General features: G+C 44.0%; 1 protein-coding gene across 1 annotated transcript; it reads right to left on the minus strand.

Moving 5' to 3' along the window:
* Positions 1-1,682: 1,682 nt before the first annotated feature.
* LOC146560357 (uncharacterized) lies at positions 1,683-14,224 on the minus strand. The gene is made up of 7 exons (XM_085244427.1): positions 14,025-14,224; positions 10,037-10,306; positions 9,321-9,415; positions 8,712-8,868; positions 7,639-7,818; positions 7,331-7,378; positions 1,683-6,848 (listed from the first exon to the last, which is right to left on the minus strand). Exons 2-7 carry the CDS (start codon positions 10,176-10,178, stop codon positions 5,971-5,973), a joined length of 1,500 nt encoding a protein of 499 aa, XP_085100553.1. The 5' UTR covers positions 10,179-10,306; positions 14,025-14,224; the 3' UTR covers positions 1,683-5,970.
* Between the last annotated feature and the right edge of the window lie 26 nt (positions 14,225-14,250).

Raw genomic sequence — 14,250 nt, forward strand, 5'->3', positions numbered from 1 at the left:
CACATTCTGTAACTTCTGTCGGTGCTGTGCTATTGGAAACCAAATTTCCCAGAGGAACCCACCCGAGGGATTAATAAAGTTTTATCTAATCTAATCTAACATGATCCAGAGGACACAGCTTTTACTTTGAAGGTCACACTCTCCATTTCCTGTTTGAGTTGTACTTTTCACAGTTTCACTAACACTTGGTGAGTAGTTTGCAAGTATTTGCAGACAAGACATAAAAGCACAGCAACCTGTCAACAGCCAGTTTAACTCTACTGATACCCAGCAACCAGTGGTTGCCAGGGTCACTGACTGGTCTGTAGGTTTAAGTGGATGCAGTTTTAACAATTATTTTCACAGCAACTGTTTTTGGCTTCTGTAGAAACCCTTTCATTATCCAATTGAGCTCCGTAGAATCTTCTACAAATGTTTCAGAGGAAGCTGATTGATCATTCACCTGCGCTTTTGTGCACATTGATTTATTATCGGGAAAAGAAGCTAACGTGCTGCATGTCTGTACACGCTCTGTAAGGACCTCCCTGAAAATTAAAAACTGTTTGAGAATATATGAATGTTCACTGACTGAAAACTGAATCTGTGGTTACAGCAGTCACATCTGCCATTTACCGATGCGTGCAGTAAGGTCTGTACTGGTACCAGTGCTCCATCACTGCTGAATGCTGACCCACTAAGCCATCTCCCAATCTCCTACAAAACACTGGATCCGTGTTTTCAGATATGTGGGAGTTAAAATTCTCCTCTAATCCAGCTGCTAGCTATTTGGAGTCGAGTACCGGGGTAGATGAATGTTGTGGGTTTGCGGCCCTTCTCTAGAAAGGGGAAACAGGAAACCGGTGTTGAGACTCACTGCTTCTGTTTTTTTTTAAATAATCTACTCATCATTGGAAGGAGGATCCATTTTTAATCAGGTCATGTGTGCACTGGGAACCTGTTTCTGTGTGGGTCTCAGAAGGAAAAGCTCACTGTGCAATTAGGAAGCAGCCAGCCTGGTGGAAGCATGGAGGACCTGGAGAGGAGGAACATTCCCAGGAGGAAGGTCTCTCCCCGCTAACGCTGGGCCTTGTGTTAGCGGAGTGTTACAGTGGTTGAAAACTTTTTCTTAACAAGATGCAAGACTGATGATGTCATTCCTCTGAGTGACCCACCTTTTCTCGTCTATAACCAAGCTGATCTGATAACTCCGTGGTGTCCTGGGCTTCCCACTCCCAGCCCACTAATCCACCTGGAAAAGATCAATTCTTGTGTAGCATAACTCCAGTGTGAGAGGAGTGGTTTTCTTCTGGTCACTGTTAGAACTTATTTCCTTCTTATATCAAGGCAGATTTTTGCAGATGGCCTCCTCGCCTCGATCCTGGTTCTGACGGAGGTTTTCCTTCCCACTGTTGACACGTGGAGGGTCAGTTTTCTCTGCATTACTGTAGGGTCTGAACTGATTTGAATATTCAGGCTCTAACAGACAGATCTCTGATGAATAAATACAAGGACAGCAGTGGTCCACACTTATAATGCAAAGAAACAAAGGTCAAAATAAACGGTTCAGCATAATTGATTTCAAACACCTGACGTTGTTGCCGTCTGTAATCTGGTGACATCCAGGTGAGATCGTACTGAACACAGCCTGAAAACTAAAAGACTACCGCTCGAGTTTTATTGTAGTTCAGTGATGAGTCCATGTGTTTCTTTTTATTTCTGCTTCAGACTCTCTGCTGTTCTTCTTCCTCCCACTCCCTCTGCCCGGATCATCTGTTAAATCTTCTCTAGTTCAACAACTTCGTCCTTAAAAACTTTTTGCTTGAACTTTGTGCTGCATACTGTAGACATGGATGTCAAACACACAGTACCAGACCAGCACAGGGCCTCCTCTGCCCGCCTGGAAGCTGCCAAAAAACTAAAATTCCAAAGAAGGTGATAAAGTTCGGTTAGTTTTAAATCGTCTTACTGACAAAGATGATAGCCTGCCATACACTAAAGTAAAAGACAAGTCATTATATGATAGAGTTCTTTTGTTTGTTTTTTTATTGACAATATTTCATTAAATAATAAAGCCTCTATTTCTTGCAGCTGGTCCACAGTATTATAAAAAAAAATTGAGAGAAGTTGTGTTTTGGGCAACGAGCTGACTGGGATTTTTCTGTAGTTCTACAAATTTCATCCTTAATCTTTTTTTACAGGTTATTAAGCCAGATTAGATCAAATTGGGCTTCATGTGGCCCACAGTGTAAAACAAGTTTGATGTCCTGCTACAGACTGAATATTCAGGACAGTCACATCCACGCTCGCTGCTTTCTGATCTCCACATTTTCAAGATTTGTTGTTTTGGAGAATGCAAAGACAAACACCAGCTGATTAGTGATGAGCAACAGAATTACAAAATGCAAGAATTTCACCGACTGAAACTGAAGCAGACGTCTCAGTCGGTCTCCTCTGCAGAGCCAGCTGTACGTCACCTATTTAAAAGATAAAAGCTGTTTTCTATAGTTGGCTGTAAATATTTATTTCTGCTGTAAAGTTAAATATTTTAACATGTTAACGTTTAACGAGCAATTTTTTTTACTCATTTATAGATTTTATTTTATTGACCTGGTTCTGTTGGATGTTTCTTGAATTTCTTGTTTTGTTTGTTCTTTGCTTTCATTCATTTTGGATTTTTTGGTCCATCAACTCTACTTGTGGCCGACATTATTTTACATCTATACCACTTAAAAAGCCGCAGTAGGTGTTTTGTTCTGGTACAGCAGCAGTTTGAAAAACTGAGTGGACACCAGAATAAACTATAATCACACGGAGAATGAAAACCAGTATAAGCAAAGAAGTTTGGTGTTAGTGGAATAAACTCTTGCAGAAGAGAGAATCACTTCTTCGTGCAAAGGCCACGACGGCTGACGAGAAATTTAGCAGAGATGTTTGACTGCCTGGAACATTCATCAAGCATTGATTCAGTGCTGATGTGTGACTGAGCCTTTAAAGTGATGGTTAAGGTGGAAGCTCGGTCTTTATTTTCCAGAAAATGGAAGAGTAATAATACTGCTACAAGACAGTTTATTAATATTGTTTATCAACTCAACTCTATTCACTGGTTTATGTCAAGGAGAAAATCGAGTAAAGGTTTCAACAGTCCCTGGGAATGCAAAGTTTAAAGAAAGCAGGATTTTGAACTACATTAAATAAGATTTACAGCACCTGCCAACAACCGGCTGGAAATGCAGACATTCAGACGTTTAAATCTTTGTAGCTGGGATTTAAATCCACAATAACTCCATAGGAAACATCTAAATACTGGGCACGACTGACACTGCGCTGTTATCTAAATTAAATCTGGGCTAGAAGAATAGTTGATAGTAGACGTCTAACAGGAAGTGAGCTTTGGCACGAGGAGGCTCAAGTTCTCCCCTGTTTAAGCTGCAGCTGTGCTGCTGATGCCTCCCAGTTCCACCTTTTAAATGACAGGTAAAGGTGAGAACCACCCCACAGCGAAAACACTGTGGGCACCGTCTCTACAGCGTTAACGTGCCCTGACACAGGAAGTAAAGCCTTCCTTTTTGCAACTTCCTAACCTTTGCATCTAAAGTGGGAATCAGTGGAATAATCAGAAAGCTCATTATTCCACAGAGACGGTCACTTCTGCTTGAACAACTTCAATCGTGTGTTGGTTTTTCTCCGTCTTAAAAAGGCATCTGACACATTAAACCATGACATGAACTTTCTAAGCTTACTGCAGGATTTTATTAGAAAAAATAAGTTTAAATCGTATCTAATTGGGAAACGTGATGTTGTTCTCCAATAATGAAAAGTAACCTCTGACAGGTGTTCCACAGGGTTCTGTCCTCAGCCCACTTCTGCTTGTTATAAGCAGTTATAAATATAAATGGACTACAGCCACGTCCTGGTGCAGGTTTACAGAGGGGACACCCAGCATTTAGAAAACAGACTTTAAGCAGCTTGGAAAGAAAAGTGACTGGATTTCTTAAAGTTTCTTGAAGTTGATCTTTGCTCAGCGACGGCCTTCTTTTCTTGTATCGTGAGGTTAGATGGAGGAACTTTTGTAGTGGAGAGGGTGGGTGAAACCTTCACCCTGATTCGCTGCTTCAGGTTGTTACTTTATTAATCCTTATGGCGGTTTCCGTGGCTGTGATGTCATCCACTACGGGCAGCTGTTGTGGAGAAATGGCAAAAACTGAGTCGTTTGGCTGGCATCTCCTGTTCAGCTTCAGTGAGAGTCCTGCCTGAAAAGTTCGTCACCCATTTTTCCTGACTGTCCTCGGCTGTGACGTCTTCCTGTTCTTGTTTGTATTGTCTAGACTGGGAAATATAAGTTTGTGTTAGGGAAGTATGGAATTTTTGGAGTTGTCTTACTTTTCCTTAAATGTGAGCTTAGCCTTGTCCACAAACCCAAAAATGTCTTCTAACATAGGAGAGAGTATGGGTTTGAGTTCCTGCAGAATCTGATCTTGTTGTGGAGTGCATCTATAGTGACCCGTCCCATCCTTTCACCTAGAAGTTGGTTTTGTGCTCTCCACAGAAACAACGCCATTCTGTGTCGCCTCACCGTGGATCCAAGGTGCAAACTCTTGGAAATAAGTCTGCTTTGTGTGCATCTTAGGTGGAAACGGAGATGGTTTCTATAATCTGCTAGTTTCCTTGATTCTTGATTTTCATACTCCAGTCGAAGGGTGTTCCTCCCTAAGTGCAAGGCACGGTACTCTAAAGAGCCTCGAAAGAAAAGCGACTGGACTTCTTAACGTTTTGTGAAACTTTGCTTTTCTCCGTCCTTAAAACAGGCAAATAAGTTGAAGATTCACGTGTGAGCCACAGCACAAGTTACAGAGCTACAATATCTGATTTATGTTAGTTTCAGGAAGCACACAAAGAAGGTGCCCAGGCTGCAAAAGTACATTTATAAAGATATAAGAGACTCTGTCAGCTCACATTTGTTTTTCCCATTTACATTATGATGCGGTGTCACGGTCACCTGCAGCAGTTAATCCTCCTGTAATGGTTTACAGTCAGGAAACTTTGGATACTGTTGGGTTGCACATTTGCAATTTTATAGCTTTGTTCAATAAAAGGCGGAGCTTCTATTGAAAACTGCACGGCTGCTTAGACCCTGACTGGGTTAAAGGGAACCAGTTTGTGAATCAGTCGTTAATATCTGCTGCCTCCTGTTTTAGGTACTTTATTATGCTGCACGCTCTGGGTGTGTTGTTTGTGTCTACAGTGAAGTTTATCTGATTTTGTGCATGAATGCATTCTGTAAGCAGATTACACAGATTACCAAAAGAGAACTGTTTGTTTTTAATGAGGGAAAGAGATTCAGTTCATCTATTGGTCAATTACAGCTAAAGTTTCATCAGCAGCAGCGAAATTCAGCAGTAACCCCCAAAAAAGGTTCCTTCTGCTCAACAATTTATCCTAATTTACTACAGACATGAAGCACCTGTCCCACCTGTCCCCAGGTGTTGCTCCTCTGGTGTTTCAGGAAACTGAAATGGAGCCAGTCTGAGTTTAAGAGCGCCGTGACTCTTGAGCCTGGCTCTGGAGATCAGATGCAGGGTTAGTGTTCTCCTCTCATGTCCACACAGGAAGCAGAATTATCAAACTGCAGATCGTGTCCTTGCACCACGTAGTGTATCATCTCCTGTAAATGCGCTCGGTCACTCTGGGTTTGTGTGGAAATGTTCACGGCGGTTGTGAGACTACAGCAGCTCAGCACCTTTAGAAATGCTGATTATTACAGTGTGGAAAACTTTTAGAATTTGACACAAATAAAACTAGAAAAAGGGAAAACAACAAAACAGGATTTAGGCACATAAATAAAATTGAGCTCTGGGCCTAAATCTGCGTGTGCTCGAGTCACCAGTGGAAAGCAGCTTTTGTGTGCAGCAAACAGGAACACCCACCAGAAAGACTCCCGACTGATGAGAAGCTCCTCGCACTGCTCAAACCTGTCCTTTCTCCCTCTGGGTTTCAGAAGTGCGAGGCGGGATGATGTCGGTGGTGATGGTGGGCCAGCTGCCCGCTGCTGGCCTTGTCTCTCAGCATGGTTAGTGCAGTGTTGGAGAAATCCCTCAGGATGTCCACGGTCTCCCGCTGGAGCTGCAGGGACTCCTGCACGAACTCATGCTGGCTCTCCACGAGCAGCTGGACCGATTGAGCCAACGTCTCCAGAGACTGAGACACCGAGGTCAGGAGCATCCTGCTGGCCCGCTGCTGCTGCAGGCTTTGAGACGCCACCTGGGCGACCTGCTCGTGTGCCCTGCGTGAGGACGCTCCAGCTGGGAGAGGGTCCGATAGGCTTGAGCCTGAGGTGGGAGCACTGCGTGGAAAGATGGAGGAGGAGGGAGGAGGCTGGCTTCGAGAAGAAGAGGAAATAGTGGCAGAGGTGACTGTTGAGAACGCGGAGGAAGCTTCAGGTGGTGGAATTGAGGTAGAAGGTCGAGGGTGAGAGGAAGCACCATTGGCTGCAGCAGGTGCAGAGGAAGATGATGGAGGAGGGAATGAAGAGGGAGCAGGGAGGGCGGAGCCAGGTCTGTTGGAGGTGCTGGGGGACCGTGATGGTGGGGGGACAGCAGAGGATGAAGCAGCTTCTGAATCAGAAGCCAAAGGAAAGCCAGAGGACGTGGAAGCCACTGAGGAGGAGGAAGGTCCGGGTGGAGGTCTGCTGGAGGAGGAGGAGTTCTGGATGGTTTGGCTCTGGCCGTTGCTGCTTCGGGAGTACGTGTAGACGGGCTTCACCCTCATCAGGGCGTTATCGGGCAGAGGATCGAGGGAGGTGGGGGGTGGCCGGACGGAGGAAGGGTAGGAGAACATGGAGTCGTCGTTTTCATCAAAATCCATCATTTGTTCTGTGAAGGACAAACGCCACAGGAGGATCAGTTTATTCTTTAAAGGAGCAGCACTGAAACATGCAGGGTGATGCAAACTCTCATTACTGTCATTGATGCTGTCACCAGATTAAAACGAGGACAGAAGAAACCGCACCGTTGAGATGTTTACATCGTGTTTCTACACGCAGTAAACCATCTTTGTTTCTCCACATTTTACAGGAATTTCTAAGAAACGCACAAATCTAGAAGATGAATGTTCAGGGTTTTCATTTCTTATTCCTCACTTCACTGCCTCCATCAGATTATGGCCGAGGCTCAGGTATGACATTCGTGCTTGTGCCAAATGAAAGCAGGAAGTTTACAGGACCTCACAACATTTTCAAACACCCACGTCATGCCTGATTCATATTCATTTAATGCACATTATGTATGATTTTTAACACTTGCAGCCAAACGTTGGACTGCATGGTTTAAAAAATAAGTATCAACAGTGTCCTTACCTCCATCGTCACCCAGGTCAAAGTCAGACGAGGAGTGGAAAGGATCTCCTGCAAAAACATGAGAACGTCATGAAAATGTCCAAGAAGGCCTCAAGAAGGCTTTGACATCTGAACTGGATATAAGAACTTTTTTTTCTCTTCTTAAACAATCGATTTGTACGTCGGTGACGATGGGAGATCAGTCTCACAACCAACCGTTTCATATTTATATTAAATGTAAAACAGGACCCTGAAGCTCCATGGTTTACACCTCAGAGTCTGGTCCAAATAACCCTCGATCGAGCTGCCAGAGCTTTTTCTTTACTCACCACCAAGTTCTTTTTCAGGTGAGGAGAGAGGTGAAATTTCAAAAGAGGGTCCTCCTGATAAAGTGTGAGTGCCGTCTGTCAGACTGAGGTAGGAGTAGGGGGAACTGCTGGAGGGTAGCCCTTTACTGCACATCTTTGAGAAGTCGTCGTCTTCTCCCAGGTCCAGGTCGCTGTCGCCGTCTGAAAACCAACACATGAAATCTGAGTAAATTCTGATACTCTGACTGGACGGATCCTCATAGATATATCTGATGCCTTTTTTTAAATATCACTGTAACCTCCTCTCTCAGTTTTACACTGACCACGCTAACAATGCAGCACCATCCTGCAAAGTGAAATGCCTTTGAGAGGCAGCAGACAGAGCGCATCTGCTGATTGGCTGCCAGTAATGTGATCAGCTTCCAGCTGCAGCAGCAAAGAATACATCAGACAGATTACTTAGTTCAGGAAGTCAGTTTGTGCATGCAGTGTTTTCCTTAGCCTCTAGGGGCAGTGCTGAGTACAACGCTTCTCTAGACTTTCAGCACTTGACCCAGGAAGTACACAGCCCCCGGCAGGCTGATAAAAACACAACAGATCACCTCACTAGCAGGTGCTGGGTCACTGACAGCTGAGTGGCACAGTGAGAAAAACCAGGAGAAACCTGTGAAGTCGAGACAAACTTCTGAAAAACAAACAAAAATGAGGTCTGGTTGAAACGCCAACGCGTGCAGTGACATGACGGCAGCTTGGGGTGAGACTAATCTCTGAAGAACATCAGCCTTTTATGAGGTAAAAAGGACTATTACATTAAAGAATTTATAAAGCAGTGAAGTGAAACTAAACTAACACGTGTTTTCATCACGGGCTGGATGGCATCATCTTGTTTCCTTTCCTAAAGGATGGATTTTAGTGCATCCTTTGCGAAAGGAGGCAGCAGTGAAGCGCCTTTCCTTCGGATTTGGAGAGTTGAACAGCTGTAATTGTGGCTGAAACTCTGATACTTCTGGGTCACTTCACTCACTTAGAAACCTTCCCAAGAAAGAAAATGGACAATCTGATTAAACCCTGTGTTGCTCTGTGCCTCGCCTCACCTCCTCTAGGACTCATCATCAGTATCTTATGGACCATCCTCTCCACGGGGCCCAGTTTCTTCTTCCTCAGGGTTGTGCCGTTGGGACCCCGCAGCGCTGCAATGCGTCGCTTCCCATCACATTTGAGGTCTGCCCATTTCTTCATGATCTGACGCACCTGAGTGGAAACAAAACCTTTGAGGAGTGCTGAGTGACATATCGCATCCATCACACTGCCTGCAACTGCTGCAAGTTCTTAAACTACTGTCGACAATCCGCCGGTCGTTTATGAAGCACAAACGATAAAAAAAATAAATCTATCGCATCCTGAAGTGAAGACTTTCAGCTTATGTGATTGTTAAGTTTGGTATGAGTATAACTGCAAAGGTTTTATACAGCCTTTGTGTTCAAACAGCAGAGGGCAGCATGGTGTGGCAGGACTGAATGGCCTTATCTATTAATTCGCTCATCTGGGAGAACTGATTCTTTTTACATGACTTTGAATAAATTAATAACATAATGCAGAAAAACAAAACGTTGAAGGACAGATCAGGGCTTCTCTGAACTGTGCCAACTTCACAAATCATCTTTCGAAGGACTTTCTGGAGCTGAGAATGATGTAAAACAAACCTCTCTGTGATTCTCTCCCAGACCGTTGATCTGATTGGTGATCTCGACCCACGTCTGTTTCTTCGTTTCAGCCGACACACCTTGGTTAAACTTCCCTACAGAGAGAACGAATCAGTCTCAAGTATTAAATCACAGCAGTGCTGTAAAAGGTGACCCACGTGCTCCCTCTGCTGGTAAGGATCTTTAAAAGCACAGTGCACTAAAAACAGAGAGAGGGCAGACTGACCAGTAAAACATCCTGTAACTTCACAATAAAATCAAATGTTATGTTTGACATCTGACTGATTGTATCAGTGGTGTCAGGGGTTCCTGAACTAAACAATATTAAAAAATGTCCCTCTGTGTTTTAACTGCCCAAACGCCGTGATGACAAAAACAAAAGGATGGAGGGATTCTGACTGCAGCCTCTCTGAGCAGGACGACAGAGCAGCATCAGAAGCAGCTCTCCACCTGCTGCCAGTCGGCTGGAGTGCATTTTGCAGCAGAATACAGATCACTGTCACCAAATGCAGCCCAAGGTGGCGAAGCTGGCATCCATCAGCCTATGTGATGAGAGATTTGAGGAGCTCAACACTCGCATGATAAACACGACCAACAGGACGGTCAGTAGGTCGTACCAGAATGGCCTCAACGGCACACGTTTTATTACGAACAGCTCCTCAAAGACTTTCCTCCTAAATAGAAAAGAACTAATCTACTTTTTTATTCCTACTCACTGAGGATGATGTATCTGTTCCTCTTCACCGCCTCCAGCAGCAGCTTGACCTCAGTGAAGGAGAACCTCGTTTTGGCTTTCAATGCTCCTTTTACTCCTCCCACCCTCAGTTCCTCATCGTCCTCACGCCACGTGGCTGACATGGCTCCACCGCTGCCTCGGACGGCCCACTAAAAGAGAGACCGAGTCCAAATTCACCGCCCTCCACGGCTAGCTGATCCTGATCCAGCTGCCAGTCGGGACTAGACACGCCTGGCTGACTGCACAGGACCTGCAGAAAAAACACAAAGGAAAAAACGATGAAAGAAAAGAAATATGGAGGATAAAATGAATTATAAGCAGGCAGAAATAGCATCTCTGCTTCATAAGCATACAAAATATTTCCCTCCGTTTAAAAACTATTCCTTATTATTGCTCTAAATAAGCTCCTTAATAAGCTTTTGTGCAGATCAAAGTTTATCTTTTCATTTTATACAAAATAACTTTAAATTTCAGCATAAACAGATGAGTACATTTTGACTAATGTGAGATTTAATCCATGTAAGATAATAACATCATTGAGTTACACTCAACAGTCTCCTAACCCTCACTCTTATTCTGAAAATTCAGTCATTGCTAATCAGCTAGTTGTGCTGCTTCCTGTCTCATATTTTCCCATGCTGTGATGCAGGCCTGGGTCGGATGGACTCCATGACTCGATTTGACTGATCAGATTTACACTGCAAACGAGCACCACCTAAATGTGCATGTGGTCATCAAAGTAACGTGGCTGAAAGTCTTGTGATGTCATGTTTATATGACACAAACACAAAAAGAGGATTTCGAGGTGATGCTACACCTGCTGCTCAGTCTCTGGCTTTCTGTCAGACTCGGGGACCAGAGTGTTGGATGTTGTGTGGCTATTTGTGGCCGAGATTCAAAAATAGCAGTTTTGATTACTTTGAAGGAGACAATCTCATGACTCAGCGAGCAACGCCACAGCCTGGCCAGTCACCAGCATGCAGTCTGTCGACGTCACATTTTTGCAACTAGGGCTGGTTATCGTCAAGGATTTCCATGACCGATTCAATTCTGATTCACAAGGTGCCGATATGATTCAATTTGATTTTGACTCAGACAGTCAGAAATATTATAATTCTGATCATTTATCCGTACATCCATATTTTATATCTATGTATAAAAACAAGGCTGACACTGTGAGACTTCATCAGAGGTGTGAGCAGATGCCTTTGTGTCAAAGTAACTGAGGATAAAACACAAAAACATGAAGCAGATTTTCCTGTCCTGGCTTTTTATAGCCAGGACAGGATAAAATATTCTGCAGTAGAAAAAAAAACTGAAGAAAACCATGAATCAACATCTGAACATGACCTGATGCTGCTGAAGTGAAGCAGAGCAAAGTTACAGAGGTTTGATGAGAGACACAACTGAGGGTTTTGCAATTTGACATCATTTGTAAAAGTTTACATTTCTTTAGGATCGAACACAAACGAGGCTTCTTGTCGGAGGTCACGTGTGGCAGACAGCGCTGTACACAACGGTAGACTGGTGTGTAGTAAGCTAGCGAATAATCCAGAAAACAGATTTTTGATGCTAAACTGGTCTCTGAGTACAGAGAGAGAGAGAGAGAGAGAGAGAGAGAGAGAGCTGTGAAGGAAGTGTAATTTTATCGTGGTGGAAGCAAAACTGCCAAAACAAGAGTGTATCCATGACGATGTTTCTAAACGTGAAGCGGTTTTGATCTTCCTTTGTTGCTGGTTCAGTGAATTGTGCGTGCCGTCGGGTTCACGTCTTTATCGGATTACCTGCTTTTTAATCGTTTGCGGTTTTAGCTGTTGGTGGTTGTTGAAATAGTTTCGTTAGCTTTAACCTGAGATTCTGGCATTTCTGGAAAAATACATTTATATTTAAGTCGACTCAGGATTTAATGAATCCATATCGCATTATTCAAACTGAAATCGATTTGAATCGGAAAATCTATTTTTTAAACCCAACCCTACTTGCAACCCCCACTGAACAGGTACTAAAAAAGTAACCAGTACCAGGTACTACTACCTAATGGAAAAACCTAACAACAGAGTTAAGGCGAGTAGATACCAGCGGAAAAGAGGCGTAACTACTGTCTTGGATCACGGGAAGTGATAGCAGTCCCATTCCTCCAAGCTTTGTATGTTAATGGCCAGCCAAGTATATCTGCCCACTCAAGTTTATAGTAATAATAATAATAATGGAGTGGATTTATATAGCGCTTTTCAAGGCACCCAAAGCGCTTTACAATACCACTATTCATTCACTCTCACATACACACTGGTGGAGGCAGCTACAGTTGTAGCCACAGCTGCCCTGGGGCAGACTGACAGAAGCGAGGCTGCCATATCGCGCCATCGGCTCACTCTAGTGAGCATTTAGAGCACTGGTACACCTAATACGTTCATATTACAAGCTACCAAGCTGTGGAGTGAGTAGTTTCTGTAGGAATCTGAGCAATATTGTTTTTTTCCCCTATTGTGAGCTGTTGTTTCTTCTAAGTCTGTGAAGCCATTAAATTTCTTCAGACAAAAGAAAAAAATCAAAACATTTTTATTCACTGGACCAATTTTCTGGTCCCAGCGGCACTAACTGATCCACTGAAACAAATATATTTGAAGTGATGAATATAGAATTTGGCATTTTCTTTTTACAAGTTGTGAGACAAAACTTTCTTCATACAGTTTCATAAATATTTCATGCATGTTTCAAGTATGTTCCCAATTTTAAAAATGACTGCAGAAGCAGGTAGTCCAGTCATCCACTGGCACTTTTAAATGTACCCGCAGCTCACAATTTAAAGGTTACAAAATTATGTTCTCAAAAATCCTTCTACATACTTTCAAAAAAAAAAAAAAAATACAAATTTAGCGACTGCGACGAATTCATATAAAACTGGACTTCACAGATGTTATCACCTGAGCCACAGCTGTGCAGCTGAACCGAACCTACGTCTCCTCCTTTGACACACAAGACTTCTGAGAAATGGATTTTATGTTGTGAAAACTTAATTTTAATTAGCAACACAGACAAAAAGTGCTGCATGCGTAGCAGACTGTGGACTGTTTTCAGGGTGACTGAACCATAAACAGCCAGTGCAGATTTCAGGAAAACCACCTGCAGTGTTGGACAGGGGCCGCTTTCATGGCTGTGGACGAGAACATCTCGTTTTTCCTTCAGCTCGTGTCCCCATACTGCCCCCTCCTGGCTGGACTTTAACATACACGAACACTGATAGATGACTGTTTTCCTGTCTTTCAGAAATTATTCTTTTTCTACTTTCTGAGGAAACCTAAAGACACCCACACGTGTGTGTAGGAAATTCCTCTACATACACATGTATGTGTGTATCCATATATCAAGCAGTTACAAAGTAAGTAACCATGTCAGTGCAGCTTTTATTAGTTACTTTGTTTCTTTTAGTTAATCTGTTGAATTCTGTTTACGTCACGGAGTTCGGACCGGCGCTGATTGGCTGGCTGTAAACATCCACGAGAGCGTACTAATGTTCCAGATCTCATTAAATGCCTGATAAACATTGCGTTCTACCAGGCCACGTGACCCACGCGAACCAATCAGCTGCGACCGTGCTGTGTCTTTGTTGAGCTCGTGCCTGATGGTTCACACGGGGAGCTGCCCACCAGACTCCTCCGCGTCTGTTAGCTACGCGGGGCTGAACCGGTGCTGCGTGAAAACGGTGGAACGTGCGAATCCTGCGAATTTCCGTAACCACGAGCCGGATTATCGCGAACATTACAAGCGGAGCTGTGCAGTGTCTTTGCGCTCCAACTGTCGGTGTCAGAGCTGGAGGAGACGCCTGCTAGCTCGGCGATACGCTTTTATTTCGCACTGTAGCACGTTCGTACGCTTTGCGCGAAAACGCCGCCCGTGCGGGCTGCTATTGCGGATTCCGCGTGACGTGCAGTGTTTTTTAAAAGGCCGCATATGCTGTAAATAATTACCAGGCAAATGGCGCTGTTCTCCCCTCCTTCCTTCGTGGTTCTCCCGAAAGTTCGGAGTGACGCGAACAAGCGAATTGCGCAGACTCTATTCACGCAGCGCGTGTGGTTTTTTTCCTTCTTCTTCCTCGAACGCGCAACATTTTCAGGCCGCTGCGCGCCCCCATGTGCCGCAGAAGCGTATGCACCAGTCACTCCCATTCCCAACACACCAGTCACCAAACTCACG

The sequence above is a fragment of the Mchenga conophoros genome, linkage group LG14, assembly GCF_057382185.1.
Source record: "Mchenga conophoros isolate Kocher_MC1m ecotype Shallow Benthic linkage group LG14, M_conophoros_male_GT1.1, whole genome shotgun sequence".
Classification (NCBI taxonomy): Eukaryota; Metazoa; Chordata; class Actinopteri; order Cichliformes; family Cichlidae; genus Mchenga; species Mchenga conophoros.

Excerpts from the sequence above, each read along its gene's own strand:
- LOC146560357 (XM_085244427.1), bottom strand. The coding sequence starts at position 10,178 with ATGTCAGCCACGTGGCGTGAGGACGATGAGGAACTGAGGGTGGGAGGA. Across the intron at positions 9,416-10,036 it reads GAACAGATACATCATCCTCA|GGAAGTTTAACCAAGGTGTG; the intron begins GTGAGTAGGAAT and ends TTCTCTCTGTAG. Across the intron at positions 7,379-7,638 it reads ACCTGAAAAAGAACTTGGTG|GAGATCCTTTCCACTCCTCG; the intron begins GTGAGTAAAGAA and ends ATGTTTTTGCAG.